The sequence below is a fragment of the Equus przewalskii genome, chromosome 10 (genome assembly GCF_037783145.1).
Source record: "Equus przewalskii isolate Varuska chromosome 10, EquPr2, whole genome shotgun sequence".
Classification (NCBI taxonomy): domain Eukaryota; kingdom Metazoa; phylum Chordata; class Mammalia; order Perissodactyla; family Equidae; genus Equus; species Equus przewalskii.
Genome location: NC_091840.1, coordinates 44335750 through 44357576, shown reverse-complemented (window position 1 = coordinate 44357576; position 21827 = coordinate 44335750). Strand labels below are relative to the sequence as shown.

At 44.9% G+C, this 21827-nt stretch overlaps 1 protein-coding gene across 2 annotated transcripts in view; it reads right to left on the bottom strand.

The window, feature by feature from the left end:
• The window catches only part of NXN (nucleoredoxin), a 138584-nt gene that overhangs the window by 85226 nt on the left and 31531 nt on the right, over positions 1 to 21827 (bottom strand). The window contains exon 1 of one of the 2 annotated variants that reach the window (XM_070562844.1): positions 4644 to 4942. The exons of the other annotated variant lie outside the window; for it this stretch is intronic. Coding sequence (XP_070418945.1) covers positions 4644 to 4709 — 66 coding nt within the window. The 5' untranslated portion in view covers positions 4710 to 4942. Of the gene's footprint in view, positions 1 to 4643; positions 4943 to 21827 lie in introns of those variants that run through there. 2 annotated transcript variants of the gene reach the window in all.

Sequence of the window (21827 nt, the reverse complement as noted above, 5' to 3'; positions counted from 1 at the left end):
CCAGCATTGGACTATATGGAGACAAAGATGAATAACAAAGATTTGCTTCTAACCCTCAAGAAGCTCATAGTCCACTGAGTGAAGTAATTAACTAAACACATAATTTAATAGAGAGAGAATTAAGGTAGGGGAAGTACAAAGTACTGTTGTGTCCATGGGAGGCGTACCTAATTTGGGGAATCAGGACTTCCTGGAGGAACTGATGATAAATTCATGGAACAATGAGCACAGGTAGAGGAAAGAAAGAAAACAGGATGAGTAAAAACATGAATGTGAGTAGGGTGGCAGAAAGGAATTACATTGGAAGAATAAGTGGGATTACAATTAGGACCTTTGGAGTATAGAAAAGTAAAACTCTGGATGACCTCTAGGAATTATTTCTAAGAAAGGAATAAAAGTGAAAATTAATTAGCACCTAGTGTGACACTCACCAGCTTTGGTGCAGGGACAAAGAAAGACTATTAACAAGGATACCCTGGAGCTGGAAGCTGGCATGGCAGTGGACCCAGCAAAGCAAGGGGGACAGTTCTCAGAGACCAAGAAGCACAACACTAAATGGGAGGCCCCTCATAGTGGGAGGAGTTGGAACTTCCAGGGTTTTCCCCCCTAACCCTAACCCTAACCCCCAGAGTTTTGGTCTCCAAGCAATCAGTTCTGTGTTCTTATTTCTATGCTCAGTTTGAAACCACATTTTGAAAAGGCATTTCTTGAAAGGCAAAGACTGGGAGAAAAATACTGACGCTCTAAGAGCTCCTGTCTAGCTGCCAAAGCATTGTTTTAGTCAAATGTCAAATGAAAGGGGAGAAACAGAATGATGATTTTATTTGAATTGCTTCCAAGGAAAAGTAACCTCCAGCAAAACACTGGGCCCACTTTGCTGGAAATCCTGGCGTGTCGACAACAAAAATGGAAGTAGAAAATTGCATCTTCCAGAAAGCACAGGATCCAATAGGAAAAACTGCAAAGGAGTGCTGTGCAATTGGGTTCCCGTGGCTCAGGATCCATTTTATTCTTTTCTACTTCTTCCTACTGAAAATGAAATTATTTTAAATATAATTTTCCCTTACAGGGGGCTTTAGGAAATGATTAAAGGTCAAATCCCTTGTTTTAAGTAAAATTAATATGTTAAATTCCAAATTTACTGAACTAAAAAAAGTAGAGAATGAAAATAAATACAAATATATTCCAGAACTTTAAAAGGTGATTTCAGGATACGGTTAAGTGATGGTTTCTCTTGGTGGAATGTGAAATTGCACCCCAGCTAGATTAGTAACAGAAATAACCTAGGAATCGAAGTTCTAAGTGTTCACGGGTTCTCGGGACCCTTGTGGCCCAGAGGTGAATGTTATGGGCAAAGGGGAGAAGGAAAAGAAGAAAAGATGGCAGTGACCTTGGAGTCGTGAGACTACTGCCAAGTACCAAGGGCCTTAACATTGTGCTCGTAAGTTACAGCAGCCACCAGGCCTCTAGGTCAGTCACCATCTTAACCTCTTAGAAATTTTCTTTTTTTTTTTTTTGGTGTTTCATTATTTATTCTTTTGTCCCTCAAATTTTATTGAGGTATAGCTGACAAATAAAAACCGTATATATTTAAGGTGCACAATGTGATGATATACATATACATTGTGAAATGATTACCACAATCAAGCTGGCTAACACATCCGTCCCCTCACGCAATTACCCTTTTGTGTGTGTGGTGAGAACACTTAAACACGCTTTTAGCAAATTTCAAGTACACAATACAATATTATTAACCACAGTTACCATGCTGGACATTAGATCCCCTCCTTAGAAATTTTCTAACCAAGTTGAAGGCAGGTATTTTCAGTGGGTCTTTTATCTTCACTCCTTAATCACATTTATGAGACACTCACAATGTGTCCTGTCCTGTTACACACTGTTACAAATCAAACAGACTCTGCCTCCGATGAGATTGCTTGTTCTTATGTGAACAAAGGGATGAAGTGTTCCATGTCTGTGACTCTTTCACTCATGAACCGAAAGCCAAGCCACAGGTGCCACCTTGTCATTTGTGGCAATTGTCCCAGACCCTCCTTGTTCCTTCTCAGCCTACTCCCACACTCTGATCATGTGGCCGTCTCTTTCCTGACCCTTGTCTTCATGTCCCATTTTTTATTTCACGCCTACTCCTTGAACTTACCACGGGTAACGATGGGCGCCTTGGCTTGGCGTTCGGCTCCCCTAAAGGACTTGGCTCAGCCCTACTTCACCATCTCAGCCCAATTTAGACCACCCTATTCAACCTCCTGGAGGTAAACCCCATCTTCCAGCTCTACAAGAGGAAGATACAGAGTACATCAAGGGAGCGATGGGAAGAGTAGCTAATTCTCTCTAGGAAGGCTTTGCAGGGAGGTGATGGCCACACCCAGTCTCAGAGGATGAGCAGAGTGGAGAAGGGTGGGAAGAGCATTCCAAAAAAAGGGTATATAGCACATTAGTGAAGAAAAATAATGTGTTTTGTAGTCAGTTTTGCAGACAAGAACCCCTAATGGATAATAATAAAATGTTTACTGAGCTCCTACTTTATGGAAAGCACATGATCCAGTACAGGACCTGGCACATAACAGAAACTCATTAAGTGTTTGTGGAATAAAGAATATCAGTTTCACTTAAAAAGTAAAGATGTATGTCTAAATCAGAAAATAACCTATAACATTATCCTAGGAGAAGTGCCCAAAAGAAAAACAAAAACCCAGAAAATGTGATATCACCTCTCCCAAGACAACAGAGCTTTTACCTTCTGTAATCAGAGAATGACAATGAGACTGTGCTCGGCCCGGTCCTTTGTGCCAGAAACAGAGCCACAGAACCCTGGGGCCAAAGGATCTGGTCTTGATTAAGGTTATTTTCCTTTGCAACATTCAGTTTGGAGGGAAAAGGAAAGAGGATCTACAAGGAAACTGGAGGAACCCAAGAGCATCCGTGAGTTTCATCACAGCCTTTCACTTCCTTGGTGAATGGGACTCGGGGAACTCATAATCCCACCTTCATTCGGCTACTGAGTCAACTGTTCCTTTCAGTTCTAACCACCTTCTGTCTTAGCTTCTTGACTTAAAAAAGGGTTTGGTTGAACCCTCGGTGAATTTAAGGACTCAGATAACAGATAAGTTTGCACAGTCCCTTTCCTTATTAAAAATGTTTCTGACGTGATTGTTCTAATTAAACAAGCTTGGTTACAGGGCTCTGTCAATGCAGTATGATAATTCCTACATCCTAAAATGCTATTAAATGTGAGTATTGTTGTAACAACAAGGAAAAAACTCTCTAATCCAAGCATGACTGGAAGTTAAACTAATGCAGCTAGTTTTGGGAAGCCTAAATCATTTCTACATCCCTACTCTTATGGTCATTTAAGGAATCTGTGTCCTCCAGGCCTCGCTCATTGAAATCCCTGCATTCATCTCATTTGGCCCTCAGATGGCAGAGAGAATGGCATCAATCAGCATTTATCAGGTAGTACAGAGCTCTGGAGGCAAGCACCAACTGGGAAAATAATGTTGGAAAAGAATCCAGAAAATCCAACTGGATGCAAAGCAGTCCTGGTAGAAAACCCCTGGCAATACCCTCCATTGGATCTGGGCTGACCACACTGGTGTGGGAGCTCATGTGGCTATACCTCCCTCTGCTCACCCCACAAATTGATATTCACTGACCTCCAGGCCATAGAGAAACACGTACTCCATCTCTCTCTGCCTCAACTTCTGCTAGCATCCTAAGTATCTTCATCACCCATCTAGATTGTTCACTCAATTCCATAATGTCCTCCATGCTGAGGACCTTGACCTCCAACTCCCTTTAGCATGGCAACATCCTAAATTTTTAACACCCAAATACCCTCAAATCCAAAATTGCAAACTTAGAAATTCTGATTCCTATCTTTCCATTTCTCCCAGCCAGCTACCTCTCCTGCCTTGGGGAATCTGACAACATCTTATGATTGTTTAAATTCATCCTAACAAGCCAACATGCCCACATGCCTGTCCTCTCAGCCAGGAGCACCTGAAGACACCTAGGCCCCACTGGAATCTGACTTCACAACCCAGCAGTGCCTACACAAACCTCTTGGCCTTGGTGCACACCTAGCCTGCCTGGGCTTGGCATAGTCTCTTATCCCAGTTGCTCCAACATTCCCAGTGCCAGTATCCAGCTCCCTCCAGATCTGCAGTGCTCTCCCGGGCACTCAGCGCTTATCCAGATTTCCTTACCATCTAGCCTATACCTCAGGGTCAGTCTCATCAGTTGTAACCTCCTTGAGAGCATCTACGACATCCTCAACTAGCTCTTGATTTATACTGCCTCGCTAATCCATTCTCCAGTCAATGATTCTCTTTCAGCTCCTTTACTGGTGCCCACAGCAGTTGTTTCAAAAGTTGGCCAGGTCTTCTACCCTACGGCCATTCACTCTCAACAATTTTGTCTCATCTTCACCACGAAAAGAGAGGGCATCCAGTAAGGACTCTTCAGGTCCCTCCTCATCAACTTCCCGTCAATCTCAGAAGTTGGTACCCACCTCCCACAACCAACTCTTCCACCCATGCTCTTGCTCTTATCCCAAAACTAGCATTTAAACGCTACATGACCTTTAAAAGTCACTTAACCTCTGTGTGACCTAGTGTTCTCACCTGTAAAATGCAGAGAAGAGGGTTTATCTCATAGATTTGCAGAGAAGATTGAGCGGGACAACACATACACGGCACTCAGAACACTGACTGCACATAAACAGTATGTTCCTTTACAGCTCCCTCTCCGTCTCCCCCATCTACAGACAGAGCCAGGTCTTTACAACCTAAAAAGTAGCTGTTTATCCTCAAGCAACCGCTTGCTTTCTCTTGCAGCACCAAGCTTCCTGACTCACCGCTGCCTCTTCCTTATCCCTGCTCACTCCTTGGCTCCCTGCAGGCAGCTGCCCTCACAATTCTACAGAATCCACGCTCAGCGATGTCACCAATGACGACTTTTTTTTTTTTAAAAGATTGGCAACTGAGCTAACAACTGTTGCCAATCTTCTTTTTTTTTTTTTCTTTCTGTTCCTTCTCCCCAACTCCCCACAGTACAGAGTTGCATATTCTAGTTGTGGGTCCTTCTAGTTGTGGCATGTGGGACGCCACCTCAGCGTGGTCTGACGAGCGGTGCCATGTCCGCGCCCAGGATCCGAACCGGTGAAACCCTGGGCCGCCGCAGCCGAGCGTGCGAACTCAACCACTCGGCCACGGGGCCGGCCCCACCAATAACTTCTAATGGCAAATCCACTGTCCAGTGTTCAGTCCACTCTGCCACCTGAAACACTGCCCTCCATCTCTTCCTTGAAACTTCTGCTGGCTCTCCCGGCTCTTTCGCTTCTGCAGTTTGTCCTTCTTCGTCTCCTACACCAGCCCCTCTGACTGCCCGCTAAATGCCAGGACTCCTGGTTCCACCCTTGGCTTTCTCCTCCTCCCCCAAAGATGAGCTCATCTGCTCCCACAACTTGGACAACGCCTGGTAGCTAATGATTCCTCATTCATTCCTCACCCAGCCTCTCTTATGGTCTCTATCTGCCTGGTGTCTCCCCCTGGTTATCCCAAGGGAACCTCAAACCCAACATGTCCAAACTGAGGTTACTGCTTTCTCCAAACCTGCTTCTTCCCCTGTATTTCTTTTTTTTTCCTGCTTTTTCTCCCCAAGTCCCCCCAGTACATGGTTGTTTACTTTAGTTGTGGGTCCTTCTAGTTGTGGCATGTGAGGTGCTGCCTCAACGTGGCCTGACGAGCGGTGCCACATCCACACCCAGGATCTGAACCAGCGAAACCCTGGGCCGCCGAAGCGGAGCACACAAACTCAATCACTCGGCCACGGGGCCGGCCCCCACAAACCCCGTATTTCTTAGATAGGCTGATGACATCATTATCAACCCAGCTCGCTGCTTCAAACTTCTGGTAGTGTGCTGGACAGAGGGCATAATTCCAGCAAACCCATTTTAGTGGGTACCTGTGACCATATTGGTAAAGAGAAATAGTCATGCACGTGGATTCCAAGTGTAAGAATCATTAGTCAGAAATGAGATAGGGCCACAAATAAAATCCAAGGGCTACATTCCAAAAGCAAGAGCTTAAGAAAAGACCTAGTTAGTTCAACGGGGTGGGGGTGGGGGGCCTCTAGTTTGGAGCTAACGCAAGAGAGATGTGAGAAAGCGAGAGAAAAGGCCCGGAGGGAGCTCACTGCCAGTTCTTACAAGGGGCTGCGTGACTTCCAACGGCCTGAGCTGTGCTCATCTCCTCCCCACTTCTCACTTCAACTCTGATACCCACTTAGTCCCACGTCCCTCTAAGTTCCCCTGTTCTACCCCGCTTGCCGCCACAAAGCCACCAGTTCAGGACGTCTGTTTCTCACCTTACAAACCACAACCACTATTAACTGTTCCCAGCTTGAGTCTCTCTCATCGTCAATCACTCTAAACCATAACTGTGATCACACCATTTCTCCGCTTTAAAGTTCTCAATGGCTCTCGACCACCATTAGGAACAAGCGCCAGCTCCGCTGGCCTTCACAGCCAGGCCCCGGCCTGCCTCTCCAGTTTCCATCCAGCATCACTACAGCCACGACAAACCACTAGTACTCTGCTGCCCTGGAACATGCCATGCTCTGAGCCCTTCGCCCAGCACACAGGTTCTCTCTCCTGTCTGGAACACCCCTCCTTGTCCCACCCCTCCTACAGCCAACTGCCATCACTCCTCATGAATGCGCAGTGGCAAAGGCTGATCCTCCAGCCGGGCACTGCTCCTTTCTCCAGCCATCAGGCTTTCTCCAGCCATCTGTCTCCCCTGCGCATAATGGGCCCCTCAAGGGCAGGGCCCTTGTCTTCTTCATCCAGGTTACATCCCCAGGCGGCGCTATTACAGTGTCCAGCATAGAAGAATCAAATAGCCATTTAATGAGCGCTAAACATTTACAGGCAGCATCTTCTTTAATCCTCACAAGAACTAGGTGGGCACTAATTATCTCCATTCACAGGTGAGTGAGGCTGGCCAGCAGCTCAATAATGTTCCTGAATGACAAATCCACTTTACACTGTGAATGGTTATCGCTATGCAGCCTTAAAGAGACCCTGAAGAAGGCCAGGATTATTAAGGAGACAAAGGCTCTGACCATTCCCTCACACAACGTAAAACCCTGAAATCCTCTGGTAATGCTTTTCGAGAGACTCTCAGGCTCCTGCATGGGGTGTACTTAAAGCATCCCTACCCATTGCTGCCCCTCTCCCAGAAACTCAGTTTCTTCATCGTTGGAGGCCTCTGTTTCACCTGTGACTACAAGGCTAGTTATTCCTTCATAGATGGTTAAGGCTGAGAACTTCGCTCACAAAATCTCTCAGAAATCCACCAATTAAAAGCTCGTTTGGATAAAATGGATACTCTCAGAGGAAAATATAAAAGATCAAAACTGACTGAAGAAGTGAAAAACTTGAGTCTAACAACAATCACAGAATATCTATACATTCTTGTCAAATTACCATCTGCCCCAAAAGGCACTGGGTTCAGACAGGTTCACAGGCAATTTCTTTCAAACCTCTAAGGAATAGATAATTATCATGCTATTTAAACTATTCCAGAGGCGAGAAAAAAACTAGTGAGTGATCTGTACTTTTTTCTTTATTCTTTTTTTATGTTTTTTGAAACTCCACACAGAGCATGTATTACTTTAATAATGAGAAAGAAACACTAAACCTATTTGACTTATAGGAATTTTTAATAAGGAAATAATTATGGATTTGTACAAAATTTTATCTATACACAAATGAGTGTTTATGTATAATCTACAGGCAAAAATCAGGAAATGAAAATGTCCAACACTGTATTCATTTATTCCCTTTTTGTTTGCAGACCTCCAACATGCCAGGCACAGTGTCAGGCCCGGGGGATAAAAGGGTGAGCTAAACACACAGTCCCCATCCTCATGGACTTTACACTCTTGTGAAGAGACACACATCAAATAATCTCCAAAACACATACATTATAAACTCAGATAAGTGGCATGAAATAAATACGTAGATTACAAAGAGGGCGCACGTGATCCTGGGAAGAGGGCCTTATCTGGGGATCAGAAATGATGGAACATCAAGCAACTGTTAAAACTAGTGACGTGATGGGCTGGCCCGGTGTCTCGGCAGTTAAGTGCACACGTTCCACTTTGGCGGCCCGGGGTTTGCCAGTTTGGATCCCGGGTGAAGACATGGCACCGCTTGGCAAAAGCCATGCTGTGGTAGGTGCCCCACGTATAAAGTAGAGGAAGATGGGCACGGATGTTAGCTCAGGGCCAGTCTTCCTCAGCAAAAAGAGGATTGGCAGCAGTTAGCTCAGGGCTAATCTTGCAAAAGAAAAGGACATGTACAATTCTGTGGTATTGAGGACATTCACACAGTTCTGCAACCATCACCACCATCCATCTCCAGAACTTTTTCACTTTCCCAAACTCAACCTCTGAGCCCATTAAACACTAATGCACTGATCCGGCTCTCCCCAGCCTCTGGCAACCACCGAGCCTCATCTGATTTTAACATTCAAAGACCAAGCCTCACTCTCACTTTCAGGGTAAAGTACCTTATCTGCTAAACTCCCCTCCTGAGAAAAGACTGCCCAGGTAAAGCAGGCAGGAGCTGGAGTTTTATAGAGCTGAGAGACAGGTCGAGGGGGCAATTTTGGACAATCAGAAGATGAGAGGTGGGGGCGTGGGAGTGGGAGGAGATTCTGAAATAGAGATGGGAAGGCAACGTAACTGCTTGCTTTGAAGTTTGGCCCGGGGCCTTGGGAGCAGTCAGTGCGTTCAGGTGCAAGGACTACTAATCGTAAACGTCCGCTCCTTTCAGTTCAATGCTGATTGCCTCTGGCTGCTAAGAGGCACGCGCCCATGTGCGTGCACACACGAAGACAGTAGGAAGGAGGGTGGCAAGGAAGAGATATAGAAACTTAAACGTCAGAGACTCAGGCCTCCCAGGAACCAAATGCAGGAATTTCCTTCACAATACTCTTAACAGCTGGCCATGCAGCACCTGTCCGAACACATCCAAAGACAGGGGGACAACGGAGCCCTGACATTCCAGAGAAGAACATCCAGACAGCTTCATAAATCCCCAACCCCATAAATACAGAAAGAGTTGTAGAGCCTTCAGGCTTTTTCCTGATTTTTTTTTTCAAATGCCTCACCCCCCCACTGCAAGTTAACCCCCTTTGTAACTTTCTCCAAAACTATCTCACCAGAAAAAATTTTGTCCTGGCTCAAGCAACTGCTAAAACTTTCATGAACTTCCTTGTTTCCCTATGAAGCATATGGTGGCCTTATTCCCACCACAGCAAAATTTATCATTCTAGTCTTTCATTTATCCAAACTCCTTTTTCTTTTTTTCTGGCTAAGACCTAGCCCTTCTTCAGACATCTTGGCTTTTTCTTTCCTAACATCTTAATACGAGAGCAGCTCGTTTTCTTTTCCAAAGAGCCATTTTTCAAAAAGAAAGTTTTAATTAGTTAAGAGTTACAACTGAACTGCAACTCAAGTCTGTACCTCAGCAAAATTACAAATTACTACCTGTCAGGAACTTTAGGGATGGCTTAAAGCTCTCAAAAAAATCAGGGCAGTGTTAAATCTGCAAATTCTAAGGATATACTGTCTATGTGGCTTTTTTTTCCCTCCTCCTTCCCTCTATTAACAGCAGCATCCCACATACTCTCAGGATTTATAGAACAAGTAACAAAAGCATCTAGTGTTAAATACGTTTGCCCATCTTCCCACCCAATGTAGCCAGGAAAAACATTTAGAACAACCTTGGAAGGTGAATGTGGAATCTGATGGAGGGCTGGAAGGAGTACATGAATAGGAAAGAAGTGAAAGAAACAACAGGTAGCCAGGGGCTTTGGGCTGATCTGGTTAAACGGTGCTGCCGTCCAAGGGCCCTGGGCTCCGGGGGCAGAGAACAGAGGGAGGTAAAAACGAGACAGGCTGGAAGGAAGAGAGGTGGAGCTAATTTCAAAATATCACAGGAAGACAGCCCTGCCCATGCCCTCACCAGCTGTCCTTTAATTACTCAAATCTGCAGCTAATGTTCCTTCTACTACCTTGAATCTCACCAGCCGGAGGGACTTGTGTCAGCAAAGTCAAGTCCTCTGAGAAGCTGGGCTGGTGGTAATTAAAAAAGAGGGGAGGATCAAGATGAGAAAGGAAAATCACAGATTATAAGCTGGAAGCAGACCCTGGCCAAAAATCTGGAAGAATTCTTTATTTCACAGGACTGTTGTAAGGAACTAGTGAGAATGCAGATGAAGGTTCTGCAAATAAAGTTCTACAGTGGCCCCTCCCCCATCCAAGGTTTCAATTTCCGCAGTTTCAGTTACCCACGGTCAACCACAGACGTCATCTGCCCCTGACATCCAGTCATCCACAGTGTCATGGCCAGATGATCCTCCTTCAGGGGAATGGTCAGAAGGTCAATAGTAGCCTAAGGCTACGTCACAATGCCCATGTCATTCACCCCACTTGATCTCATCACATGGGCACTGTATCCTCTCGCATCATCGCAAAAAGGGTGAGAACAGCGCAATAAGATATTTTGAGAGAGACAGACCACATTCACATAACATTTATTAAAGTATATTGCTATAATTATTCTATTGGGTTATTACTTATTATTATTTATTACTAGTTATTGTTGTTAATCTCGTGCTGTGCCTACTTTATAAATTAAACTTTATCATAGGTCTGTGCAGGAAAAGATACTATATAGAGGGTTTGGTACTATCTGCGGTTTCAGGCATCCGCTGGGGGTCTTGGAACGTAAGCCCCATGGATGAGGCGGATACTGCATACAAACATGCTACTATTAAAGAGCCTGACGATGAGCAAGAGTCGGAAAGTGGGGCTTTTGACGGCTCAGCACCACTTCTTCAGAAAGTGACATCTAAGTAACTTCATGTCTTTCTTCAAAAGTAAAAGTGGCAGTTTGGGGAAAGGTGGCATACCTGGCTTATCCGACTTCACAAGGAAAGCTTTCAATGAGATTTCAATGTGGACAAGACGGAGACCTGAGGGCTGGAGAAGGTGGACCGGTAAGTGGCCAAACCAACATGGGTCCAAAGTGCGGATTATTGGACGAATATTCATCCAGAAGGTAGTTTCATGCTGTGTTCTAAACAAGTCTATTCTGGTCATGTTCAGCTCAACATTATTCTTAATTCCCTTGAAAAAAGACATCAGGGAATATTACAAACACATACAGATATCACAAAACTAGGAGAAGACAAGTAAACGTTATAATCAGCCGTGCAAATGCAATATTCAGAATTTTTATGAACTGTTTGCATTTAATCTCCATACAGTAAAGCCAAGGCCTTAAACTGGTGAGCTGCAAATGGGCTTTGTTTGGCTTACCCAATGTTAAGAAAAAAAATTTAGATTGGCTAACATGTAAAAATTAGCTGGTTTCACATAAAAATCCAGATTTTAAGCTTGAAAAAGCAGAAGACCTCATTCCTGCAGGACAACATCAGCTGGAGGGAGTGCTGCCTCCTCCCTTGGATGGGCGTGGCCATCCATTTTGGGCACCCACATGGCCCAGTTCATTCCACTTCACCTGCCTGGCCTCCTACTGGCATTTGAGTTGGTGACTCCTGCAGTAAATTATTGGTTCAGATTACTAAATGTGTCCAATTTACTGTAAATTTTATTTGATTGTGCATTAAACTCCAATTCAATCTTCTCCCTTGCAGGTTTTGCTCTTGCAAGAAGACCCAACATCTGATCACAATGTCATAATTATAACCCGTACATTCAGAACATCTCAGTTTTTCAGTGTGCTTTCCGATCGTTTGATTTATTTGATCATCTCGATGTTCTAGAAAGTCTAGGCTTATTTTATAAGAAAGATCAACTAGTTAACAGGGACCAAAGGTAAGATTTCAATTCAGGGCTTGGGTTAAACCTTAATCTACCATTTCCCACCCCTACCATGCACCCCTCAATCCCCAAAGACAGCCCTCATCCCAGGCTTTCCCAACCGGAGGAGATGTGAATCCAGATTGCAAAGCCACTGGCTGCTCTGGAAAGAAGACAGTATTTGGAATCCTTGCTTTACTTCCCTTTTTAATCTTCTAAAAAAAACTGTATAGTGTCTAATCCAAAGACAGCTGATTCTCATTTACACTTAACCTGTGCTGAACTCACATACTAAATTTTAAAGCTCTGCTCTGGAAAAGGCATTTTGCTCTTTAAGATCTCCTTGGTAACACTCGTAATTGGTATCTAGGCTACAAAAAAAAAAAGTTTGGAACCAATCAGTGACTGGAGTTAGAATAAAATCCAATTGGAAATCCAGCTCAGGAAAGTTCCAGGATGACAGCTGTGTAGCAGACTTCGAGAACAACCTGTCCAGAATAGAGGAAGACTGGAAAAGTCCCAGGAAAGGGGGACTCTGCAAGGTAAAAAGGGGCACTCAATAGAACATCTGATCGAATCGAGTTTTAGGGGGGAAAAACTGAGGACATAGTCAAATAATACAAGGGGAAAAAAGGCAATTAGAAACCAGGAAAAACAAAACGCCATACAAAAAAAATGTAATCATAACTTACCACTTGAATTTGCCGTGACAATATTTACAGATTGTCAACTATACACAGAGCATGAATTTCAACCTGCACACAAAGCACGAATCACAGTTACGTAACAGAATGTAAACATCACCAACTGTGACAAGGTAAAAGTGAAGGGAACAGAAAACAGGAGGGGGAGGGGAAAGAGAACCAAAGGGCAGAGTAGAAAGACACCAACATCCTTAAACCATGAAAAGGCCTTATTGAAGGACAAGGATTAAAGGCATAAGCATGTTATTTAAAGCTCCAAGTGTAATCAAGAGAACCATCAATGATGATGGCTTCATATCAAGAGAACTGGGAAGGCAAGGTAAGGCCAGTTTAAGCGGGCCAAATAGTCATCTATTGTGGCAGAAAAGCAAAAAATAATGTTGAAAAAGGATTGATAGAGAAATAGCAGCAGGAACATATATTATTTAGAGGTATAGACGTTACTACCAGAATTAAAAAAAAGAAAAAAAGCCACAACACTTAAAAGTGGTAGCTTTTGGGAAGAGGAAGACACAGTGAAAGATCGCCTTTTTATTATAAGCCTATGTAGACCGTTTGATTTATTTTTAGCCATAAGCATATATTATTTAATTTTTTAAATGTTTTTCATCTATTTGGGAACCTAGGAAAAAGCTAGGATGTAGAGCATCTGAAGTCTGTCTCCCAACCCAGCGACCAACCAATGGTGCACGGTTGTATCTTAAGTCGTGGTTCCTAAAGGGTGATCCCTGGACCAGCAGCAGCAGCATAACCTGAGAACTAATTAGAAATGCAAATTTGGGGGCTCCACCCTCGACCTACCTAGCGAGAAATTCTGGGGGGGTGGGCCTAGGAATTTTTTTTTTTTTAGGAAGATTAGCCCTGAGCTAACTACTGCCAATCCTCCTCTTTTTTTGCTGAGGAAGACTGGCCCTGAGCTAACATCCCTGCCCATCTTCCTCTACTTTATATGTGGGATGCCTACCACAGCATGGCTTTTGCCCAGCGGTGCCATGTCCGCACCCAGGATCCGAACCAGCGAACCCCAGGGCACCAAGAAGCAGAACGTGCAAACTTAACCGCTGCACCACTGGGCCGGCCCCCAGGAGTCTGTATCTTAACAAGCCTTCCAGGTGATTCTGATGCAGACTTGGGTTTGAAAACCTGAGTTTTCAAAAAGTTGAGTAAAACAAAACTCAATGGCAGTTTTTGGTGCCATCATCTTCTCTTTGGCTAAAGTGTTAACTATCCATTAAGGACACCTCAGGAGAAACTTGAGCCTCCTCTAAGAAAAGACAGTATGTCTTTTAGAGGAATCTCTAGCTGGTTTCCCCAGGATCAGGGCTGGAGACAGGGCACCCCTGCCCTGTGTGAGTCCTGGTGGGAGCCAGCAGCAAGGACCCATCACAGGAAGACGCTTCTGAGAGGTACCCATTTGCCACAGCCATCAGTGGGCAATAAGCGGGCTGGGTGACTCCTTGGCTGAGCAGCTGAGTGGTTGGAAGTGCCTTGTGGCTGGTTTTGCATAAGTCATCTGCTATTATAAGGATGCAAGAGGCACTCCACTTCTGGCTCCTGACATTCTGAACAGAGCTCTCAAATATCCTTGGGCTATTTCTGACTTAAAATAGACCAAAGTGGGAGTAAGGAAGCAATATGTTGCATCCTATATACACTCTGATGATGGGCTCCAGGGTATATGCTTTCCAGCTTCTCATTTCTGCTTCTCTTTGGAGAAGACCAAGTTCCAGGAATGGAGAGAACATTTCATGACTGCCACCATTTCCCTCTACAGAACCCTTGACAGACACAGCCACCAGACAAAGCCTCAGAATCCTTCTTAACACTCAGCTTGCAAAGCTACTACTTATCAATCAATGTTGGTAAGCAAGATGAAATTTATCATTGCTGGTTCAGTACACCCAAGTATTTTGTTATCAACAGAAGCCCCAAAGGATGACACAGTTACCCTGGAGTCTCTTAGTAGGAACAGGTGACTGTCATTAATGATTTATAATTTTCTGCATATTTTCCTTCTTAGGGTAATGAATTTCATACATTTATTACTGGCTACATGAAACAGGGCTCAATTTCATTTCTCCTAAACAGCCTTGCTAGAATTTAGGTCCAGAGGTTGGTAGGGTGATCTGTGGGCTTAACTATCCTTAATAAGGGAAATTAAGGTCGAAATTTCCAGAAACCAATTTAGGACTAGTCTAAGTTCCACCTAAACATAAACAGAACAATCTAAATTTTCAGTTCTGGTCCTTTCCTTCAAAGTGCTTCTAATACAGTTTGGAAAGCAAAATGAAAAATACAAATCAACACAAGAAAGTGCCAAATTGCCGACAAGAAAATAGCACCAGAGTTTCCCAAGAGGCGATATTCGAGAGTTGGAGAAGGCTTTATGGAGGTGGATTTGGACAGGCAGAGAGCAGAGGGGAAGACATTCCAGGCAGGGGAAACTTACGAGCGCAAGGAGAGGAGAATGGGAACAAGCCTGTTGTGTGGGGTCACCGACATGGGGTGCCTGTTGGAGAGTGGTGAACACTGACGGTGGACGTGGGCAGGGGGAGCGGCGCCGGCAAGGACGGGCCGGGTGCACGGGCAACTGAGCACCGCTGCTCTAAGGCATGGCTGAGCGAAAACGGTGCTGAAGAAAGATGAGTGTCACGCCCTAAGGGATGAATGAGGCTTGGCAAGGTCCAACAGAAGAGATGGAACTCCGTTCTACTTTCTTAGGTGTCTTCTGGGTACAATAACACTGAGGGGTCTGCAGTCTCTCCCATCTGCCATCCATAAGACAAAGAATTCAGACCAAATTCCTGCCACTTCCTCCTCTGCCCCTGCCTTATCAATCCTACCAGTCCCGTCATGTCACTGCAGCCAGCACCATAAGAAGCCCCGAAGCTCCTCCAGGCTACCTGAGGGCTGGGAAATCACTGGCGGATCTCATGGGACACGTTCCTAAGGAGTGCATGACAGAGGCAGTAGGGTATCATGGGGGGGGCCTGGGCTTGGAGTCAGCCTGCCTGGATTTGATTTCCAGCTGCATCGCGTGCCAATCCGTGATCTTATGAAAGTTACCTCACCTCTCTGTGCCTCAATTTCCGCATCTATAAAATGAGGCTAATAATAGCACTTACCTCACAGGGTTGTTACATAGACTAAATTAATACACGTAAAAATTCAAACAACGGCTTACACACAGTAAGTGTTCATTAAACACAGCTATTATCAGTGGTATTATTATCCCATATATTAACTATACTAGTTCTAAGATTATTTTTGTGGATTATTGATTTCAAGTCAACCAGTTCATGAGTTTTTCTTAGAAAGTCTATTCCTCAACTGCATGTGAATCCACGTAACCACCTGATGTTCACATCAAACTCTGGGCTGGAGAGAATTTAGGAGTTATCCAGTCCAAGTGGCTCCCTCTTTGAAAGATGAGGAAACCAAGGCTCACAAAGGCAATGTTTGTCAGTGCTCAGTAAAAATTTGCTTTCAGTTGATTTGAATTGTCCAAGATCACAAAGGACATTAGAGATGAAGCAGCCAGGTCCCAGGTTAGAAAACCTGCTCCGTTTCAATCTTCACGACCACTTGGAACAGTCCCTTCCCACCAGCTTCAACATCTGCAGCCTGAGTCCCCCACGAGGACTAAAAATTCAGCCATTTCCAAATCCTCAAAAGTTCCAAAATGCAAGATAACTTAGTGTCTCATTCCCAGTCCCTCTGGGACCAAGACACAATATAACCAATCGCAGAGAAGGTATTCGGTTTTTCTGATAGGATTTCGGTCTTCGGCTTGTGGTCACCAATGACTAAGGCAACATTTGCATCTAAAACAGGGAACATTCTAATTGGCGAGCGTGATTCACAAGACGTAGGCAAGGCCTCTGGGAGAAGAGCTTGGCCAAGGAAGAAAATCTGATTAATAAAAAGATAAGCAGCCAAGAAATAAATTAAATGACTGCTGACAGAGAGAACCGGAGAAAGGAGAGGGAGAGAGACTCGGTATACACATTGTGAGAGGGACAGAGGAGGATTAGGGCTCAGGGTGGGGGAAGGGTAAGAACTGATTTTCTAATATTAGACTCAGCACATGCTCAATTCCCAAATCCCAGCCAAAATGAGGGCCCCTGTCCCGCCGCAGAGTCCCAGGCAGCATTCTGCTTCGGGACGCTTTCTGCATGAACGCCAAGCAAATCCCATCCATCTTAAGTCCTCACTGAAACACGAAATTACTCACAGGGCTTATCTTGGAACGTCCTTTCATCTTTGCCTCCCACTAACTTAAAACAATGCATTTAAAAAATATTTAAGACCCCTACAGTAAATCCATATCCTTACGATTCACAAAGCACTTAGCAGAACGCTGTTTACCCTGAACTCTACGTGGCCAGTTTGAGAAATAGGCCTTCATTTAAGCTGCTTTTTTATAAAATAAATAAATAAAAGCCTTCGTGGATACCAGAACACTATCAATTTGGACTAAATTCACGGATTCCAGTGCAAGCAGCCAAGGTCCTCAAGCCTGGAGCACAAACGTCCCTTGCCCTTCATTAATTGAAAAATAAACAGATAGGGGAAGACACGGGTGCGTGCCTTGCTATGCAATTTAACAAATGACGTGATGTTCTCGATCTTCAATTTATTTTTAAGCTGGCATTTTATTTTTAACCTTACGACTACAAAAGTAAGAAATGCTGACTATGAGAAATTTAGAAGTACAAAAAGAAGAAAACCGGGGGGAGGGTCACTTCTGAAAAAGTTCTTGAAGTGATGACTCTGATGGTCAATAAAATCCCAAATCTGGCCAAATTCCAACCCAAGCAAGAACATTCTCCTAGCCTGTTTCCAAAGCTGACTTTCTAGTTGGATGGGGTCTTCATTTGCTGCCACTCATCATGGCATCATTTTGCTGCACTCTTTAAAGCAGCTGCAGGATTCCACCCCAATTTCTAAGTTTCCGGGGATTCTCTGGCAAGAAGTCACCACCTCTCCTATATTATGTGGTCTACGTGACAGCCAAAAATCCCCTCGGCTTAACAACACTGAGAAGCAAGGGGGCGACCACTGGATGACTGTGCCGACAGGACAAGGAGAAACCAGAGGCTATTTTGTGGGTGGCCAACCAGGCAAGCAGGTTTGGGAAAAGGCAATTCTTGGAAACTGAGAGCTATGAAATGGGTCGAAGTACGGCCTCAGGAAAGCTCAGAAAGCCTTCAAACCTTTTGGCCAACACAGAATAAGGAGGAATCTAGAAAATGGGAGGTGATAATGTTTAGAGAAGATCTGGTAAGATCATATGAAAAGGACAAGACATCAGCTTTGAGATCCATTGAGGGCTGCAGTAAATGAGCATTCTGATCAATAAGCTATGCTTTGGTTCATTCAATACATATTTATTGAGCGCCTACTGTGTCTAAGCCCCTGAGCTGTGCAGAACACCACCATGAATAACAGAAGGAGCTTACGCCGATGGAGCTCTGGGACAAAATGCTATTAATGTGGGTACTGACACTGTAGTCCTTCGGAGGACAAAGCCACCTTTCACACCACGCCAGCTGCATGAGGGTCTGCTTCGCATCCTTCAGACTTATCCAAAATAAAACCTGCAGCTCTACTGCCATGAGGCTACACTATCCTCAGCCCCCTCCTGTTTACATCAGTTGTCCTCCAAGGACGGCTGGGTTCTCTCTGTATCGCCAGCACGCCACTCATTCAACCTAAGGACTGAAGGCACACAATCAGGTGTAACGCTGTTCCCTGGAGGGCCTGGCTAAAGCTATCTTCTCTCATTAGACCAAATGTTCTCCGTGACAAAGCCTTTCAGTTTTACCTTTTGCCTCCTGTTAGAGCGGAAGAGCTGCCCTTTGTCTGAGGCGCCGCAGCTGTTCGTGCCTTGGAGAGTGACAGCACAGCACTTAGACACTGCTTGTGCACCACGTGAGACCAGCACTCGCCCCAGGTAAAGCCCCTGCTGTGAATGGACACGCTATGCAGCTCGGCCCAGTGGCTCTTTCCTTCCACACCTTCCAGTCCCCAAAAGTGATCTGAAGACAGAACGCTACTCTGGGAAAAAATGGACCTGGATGAAAAGCCCTGAGCTGGAAAGAAGCAGGGAGGGAACCGAGAGGTGTGTCGGCCTGCCCTACTTCAGGAATGCCAAATCCTGGCTGGGCAACAGTGAGGAAAGAAGGATGCTATGGACACCTGACTTAAAAGGTGAATGGAGGGGCCAGCCCAGTAGCGCAGTGGTTAAGTGCGCACATTCTGCTTCTCGGCGGCCTGGGGTTCGCCGGTTCAGAGCCCAGGTGCGGACACGGCACGGCGTGGCAAACTGTGCTGTGGTAGGCGTCCCACATATAAAGTAGAGCAAGATGGGCACGGATGTTAGCTCAGGGCCAGTCTTCCGCAGCAAAAAGAGGAGGATTGGTGGCAGTTAGAGCTAATCTTCCTCAAAAAAAAAAAAAAAAGCAGATGCAGCATCAGTCCGGCGTCAGAGCTGTCGGCTAAACCAGTGTTCAGAATACACGGCCTTACAGTAGATTTTTTTCTAAACTTGCAGATATCATATGAACTACTTTACAAAGGAATTGCAGTTCACATTTATACATATTAGTTCACCTTTACTGAAGAAGCTAAAATGATATAAAACTGGGAGTGTTGCAGAAAATGCAGGACATGTGTTCACCATCACGACACTCACTGATACAAAAGAGACAGAAAATCATCCTTTCCCTCTGTAAATGTAAGCTAATCTTTAGGGGTTATTATGACAATTAAATAGCTAATGTGTCTAAGCACTTTGGATGGCGTTAAGTACAAAGAGTGCTATGCAAGTTTGTTAAATAGGAAAAAAAGAATAACAGTTTAAATGCTATAGTTTGGTACAATATATTTAACAAAAATTTGCTGTGACCCCAGAGAATCAAAGTTTATAAGGAAACTGTCCACAGTCACCAGGGGCTCCAAGCACAAAGGAGAGAAGGAGCCCAGGGCTCCAGCACAGGGGCTGTCTGGCGAGGCGGATCCACAGCATGGGGCTGGCCACCTTCTGGGTGACAGCCTGGCCAAGCATCCTAGACAGGCTGCCTTTCACTGACTTCCCCTGGCTAGCTTGGGGGCCGTTTAATTAGAGCTCTCTAGGTCTGTGGCTGGGTAAAGACTTGAAAGAAAGAAAGCTGGAGATTAATCAAGATCTACATGTAATTTTGAAAAGTGACTCAAATATATATATATACATATATATACATAAAATGAGATATGGAATATTTGAACATTGGATTGGACACTTGATATTAAGGAATTTTCAATTTTGGGGGTGCAATGGTAGTATTGGTTCTTTTCCAAATCCTTACCTTTTATTGATACACACATTTAAATATTTATGGCTGAAATGACACATGTCTGAGACTTGCTTCAAAATAATGGGGGGAGGTAGAGCGGGATAAGGGGAACAGGGTAACGTGCAACAAGGTCAGCTATGAGTTGATCACTGTTGCAGAGAGATGATGGGTATATGGGGTTCACGATATTATTCTGTCTACTTTTTGTATATATTTGAAATTCTCTGTAATAAGAAAAAGAAAATTTTTTAAGGTCAAAAAAAAGGGAGAGGTGGGGCCAGCCTGGTGGCGCAGCAGTTAAGTGCACATGTTCTGCTTAGGCGGCCTGGGGTTCGCCGGTTCGGATCCCGGGTGCAGACATGGCACCGCTTGTCAAGCCATGCTGTGGCAGGCGTCCTACATATAAAGTGGAGGAAGATGGGCACAGATGTTAGCTCAGGGCCAGTCTTCCTCAGCAAAAAGAGGATTGGCAGCAGATGTTAGCTCAGGGCTAATCTTCCTCAAAAACAATAAATAAATTTTTTTTAAAAAAAGGGAGAGGCGTGGCTAAAAGGAAGAGTCTAGGCATTCCAGAGAGGGAAGTGGCCAGAGAGCCCCCTTTGAAGAACTGGGGAAACAATGAACACCGCGAGAAAACCACCAGGCGATGATGGCTCCAGAGGGAATACTGAAACAGCAGTTTAAGGGAAAACTTGGGGGTTGGGAGGAGTGAAAAGGAAGGAAAAATGAAATATTCTCCATAATCAAGAAGAACATATGTTCTTCCAGGATTATTGCCAGTTAAACCTCATTTCCTTCCGAACACGTACACAAAGTTCCCGGGGTCTCTCCCCACCTCCCCCCGCAACACACTCGCACCAGACAATTTCACTCTTCTCTGCACAGATTCCAGGGAGGTATCCTGGAGACAGACATCAAAGGAATTAGAGCTGGCAGCCCAGAACAGGTCATGCTGTCAGAGGGAGGCTAGGAACCACATGAAAAGCGGAGAATTCACAGGGCGTTTTATTATTATTATTATTATTTTTTAAAGAGCTCAGAAATGTCTTTCGTTTTAGTTTTAGTTTAAGGACAGCTACCTCTGGGGGAATGGCTTTGATGTCACACAGCCCAGAGCAGCACGCAGCAGCAGGCCAGCCAGGGAAGGAAAATGCTGCACCCAGCGGAAAAAGCCAGAGGGATCCATGCCGGCTTAGGGGTTAGCCTCTCCTCACTCAATAATAACCCAGAAGATTTATGCTTGGTGTAAGGACATGAAGGAAGCGCTGCTAGATATAAATAGTGCAGCTGGGACCAGACTGGAAAAGGCTACCAAGACCAGACTTGCAATTGCCCTCCTGAGCTACAGCAGTATATAGAGATTAAGGGAAAGAGACCCTGGTGGGACCCCACTAATGACCCCTTATGTAGAGGGGTGGAGGACAAGAGTGGCCTGAGAGATAGAACAAGCATACCCCTTGGACTGTTTACTGGTCTAGAAAGCAGGATCTGAAATGCACAGGATGGGAGTCCAAGGGCAGAGGTGTGGGATCTACAGCAGGGCACCCAGACATGACAAATAGATGGGCTGGCCACAGTGACAGCTTACAGCCAGCGGGAAGAAAAAAAGCAGAAAACCCCGAGCATAAAGTTGACCCCATCTCAGCAACTCCAACAAACAGAGAGAACAGCGACGTGCCCTCCTAAAGCTGCCCATGTGCCCGGCATCTTCCCCACTCCCAGAGGGCTCCTGGAGCTGAAAGGGTGACACAAATTCATACCAACAAACACAAGATCTGAAAGGAGGTTCTGTCCCCACAAGGCAGACGGGGAGAACCAAGTAGAAATTACGTGTCCTGTCTGTGGGCAGTACAGGACCTGACAAAACTTT